This window comes from Perkinsus marinus, assembly GCF_000006405.1.
Source record: "Perkinsus marinus ATCC 50983 genomic scaffold scf_1104296958914, whole genome shotgun sequence".
Taxonomy (NCBI): Eukaryota; Perkinsozoa; order Perkinsida; family Perkinsidae; genus Perkinsus; species Perkinsus marinus.
The window spans coordinates 137,727-140,835 of NW_003206607.1; the positions used below are offsets into that span (position 1 = coordinate 137,727).

At 49.5% G+C, this 3,109-nt stretch overlaps 1 protein-coding gene across 1 annotated transcript in view; it reads right to left on the reverse strand.

Moving 5' to 3' along the window:
- Nucleotides 1-2,749: 2,749 nt before the first annotated feature.
- The window catches only part of Pmar_PMAR027893 (antibiotic synthetase, putative), a gene marked incomplete at both ends in the record, with an annotated part of 4,988 nt that continues 4,628 nt past the window's right edge, over nt 2,750-3,109 (reverse strand). The window contains one exon of the mRNA XM_002773390.1: nt 2,750-3,073. Within this exon, the coding sequence (XP_002773436.1) occupies nt 2,750-3,073 (324 nt within the window). The remainder of the gene's footprint in view (nt 3,074-3,109) is intronic.

The following is a 3,109-nucleotide window of genomic DNA, read 5'->3' on the forward strand; positions in this document are numbered from 1 at the left end:
GTCACTCTCGTAGTGGGATTGAACAGCCGTATATACATTTTCGTGGATGGTAGACTGGTGGACATCAAATGTCCCAGTGGGGTTCCTCAACGAGATTCCGCGCCAGTGTACCCAATCGTGGAACTGTCAGGTCAAGCGCATGTGGTAAGATGATGCTCATAGGCGGGCAGCCCCCGTGACGCTGTTACAGGTGAAGCTCATCCCAGACGCGGAACTACCCCGAGCCATTGCTCTCGTTGTGGCCCAGCATTCGGAGGAGCCCGTGTCCGATGAAGACAACCCTTATGAATCGGAGTCTTCCTATTCCACCTCGTCTTCTGGCACACATTCAAGGAGTGATTCCAGGGAATCATCTCGGAGCGCCACATCCTCGAACCCATCAAGATCATCAGAGAGTGAAAGTCAAATGTCGCGAAGTTCTTCATCCGTAAGCAACAGTCAATCCGAATCGCCTTCATCAGAGGGAAGCTCCGAGTCTTCATCTCCAGGGTTTTTTGAAAAACTTCTATCCTAGTGTTCTAGCATGTCACATTGGCTTTGTCCTCGTGCCACTAGGGTTTTGTGGTGTTGCGAGTGCGAATTAACCGATAGCTTCTGACTAGCGTAAACTACTCCCGACTACTGCTGCGCGCACTGAGAATTCGGCACATGATCAAGTGAATTGGTGCTAGTCACCTCATGGTCTCCGACAGTGTCGGGGACCATGAGGGGAGTCATCCAGCTCTCAGAAATAACGTTCCTAAGATTCCGCCGAGACTAGGAAAAATGTTCCTAATGAGCGATTATAATGGGGGAAATCCCGAAAATTGGCCGAAAATATGTTCCTTACCGTTTTGAAAGTCCAAAATTCGTTCCCTCCGGGAACATTTCAAGTTCCTCGATGTCGGCCCGACACCGACGGTGTCGGGCCGACACGCCTATCAAAGACAGCCTATGTGGGCGATAACAGTTCGGTGGAACTTTCGCAGCATTGGTGATATTGAACGCCGACGGAAGCTCGTCGAAAAATGACTTTTCAAATACCGGTCACGGACTCAAGTCGATGAAAAACTCATTGAAACAATTGGAATTACTCTTCAACCGATAATACAATAAGGACAAATAGGGTCCCATAATAGACTGTAGTGATGTTTCCCTCGAACACCTCCACAACTCCAACACAACAGCTTGCGATCGTCACAACATTCTCATACAAGTTGGATTGGTAAAGACGTGGAGGTCGCATGCCATCGCCTGAAAGGATCCATGAAACTCCTTTAAGGCATCCAGTGTAAGCCGCTGAACAACACACCTAGCTTTCCAAGTGCTCAGCCCAGCTGCATCACGCTGTGCCCGAGCGACAGTCTCGGGGTTCAGATGTCCTTTGGTATGGCGACCAAAATATGAAAGGCACGAGCTGGAGCGCGCCAGACTTCGTGGCTGAAATGGAGTAATGAGCAAGTCGACCTGTACTCAGAGACATACAGTCTTTAATGGCTTTAATGGCTGTAGGGTGTTCTTCCAGAGACTGCGCTGCTGCTGTGCTTTGGGCGGTACAGGACCACAGACAGGACCAGGAGCTCGCGGCTTGGTCGGAGGCAGTAAGAACCAATGCCCTGGAGATTTGGAGGTCATGACCCTGGTGCTCACAACGCTTACCTTTTGACACACCGATCGGATTGACTGTCTCCTTGACACCTTCGAAGAGGCTAAACAATGGACCAAATGAACCGAGCGAAGCATTGCATACCGCCTGTATGCTTCTAATAACAACAGGCTTACCCAGACTGCGTCCAACGGAGGCCTCTGAGGGACCTCGGCAGCCACTCGCCTTGATTATTCCCTTTGCACGGCACGTCGGACGAATACCATCTGGTGCTTCCCGAATAAGCCGCCTCTCGTGACAGGAATACCATTGAAAGATAACTTGGAATAACTATGCTGAAGCGTCTTCTGTCTTATCGTCCAGTAACGTAACACGACTCTCCAGACACTCCTAAACAAAGAGTATTTCAACAACCTTAGTTCTACAACTGGTGTCAATCTCAAGTGGCTTCGACACCACCAAAGAGAAGCATGTTCCATTAACAGGGTAACGCAGTTCATAGTGTTGGTCATGAACCTAAATAGGTAGTGGGCAGAAACTGGGCTTCTCTGATGCCAAAAACTCATTGGTGATACCCCTTCGAGGCTGGCTAAGCCTATAGAGACCCTCGGAGTGTACAGGGCCATCTCCCAAGAAAAGGGCGAGATAGTAGTTTCCAAAGGCCATGGAAGAAAAGACCCGACCATATAGGCATGTCGTACCACTGCGGTATACCACGTAAACATCCTCGACCACTACTATCTTACCTTCACCTCGTAGACAACTCCAACGACCGTCCCACTAAATCCCATTACGAACTCTCACCAGTGCAACACAACTAGTTATTCCAATCTCTACAATGACCATCTCCGGCAGTAGACGTCACACTCGCAGTATCCTACTCCTGTCCCTAATGGCAATATCGTCCACTTTTTCCATCAACAGCGATAATACCCTGTCACTACAAAGTCGACCAGCGCTGGGCACCCCCCATTCCCTAGAGTTCCAATGCCTGTATCACGACTAAGCACGATAGTCCTCTTGACTAGCCCAGACAGTGGGAATCTGTCACGAGGGACGTGACCGATTCACAGCCTATCATGACAACACAAAGACAGCTGAATCTCATTGAAACGCTCTTGACACAGACGACACAATTAGGAGTGCACTGCTGAAGTTTACAGCCTATTGGTGTTTAGCGCTTGCACTGACATATTGTGCTACACTGTCGATGGAACTGTTAGCCGGCAGAGCCACCATTGGGAAACCCATGGCACGAGAGATCTCCATCAGGAACGCATTCAGACCTCTCTCGCCAACATCATTATCATCTAGGGTTGTAACAATAGCACCCTTAACGCCTTTCAAAGCGGGTATTTTTAAACATACGTCGTGGACAACTGATGCCACATCGCAACCACTAGCCGCATATAGTACTCTAAAACCACCAGCAGGGACCACCACTGCTCCCTGGGATTGCAACACATTCTGTAGAGTATCAGAAGAAGGCTGCCCGACTAGTGAGATGACCATGCCAGACAGGGG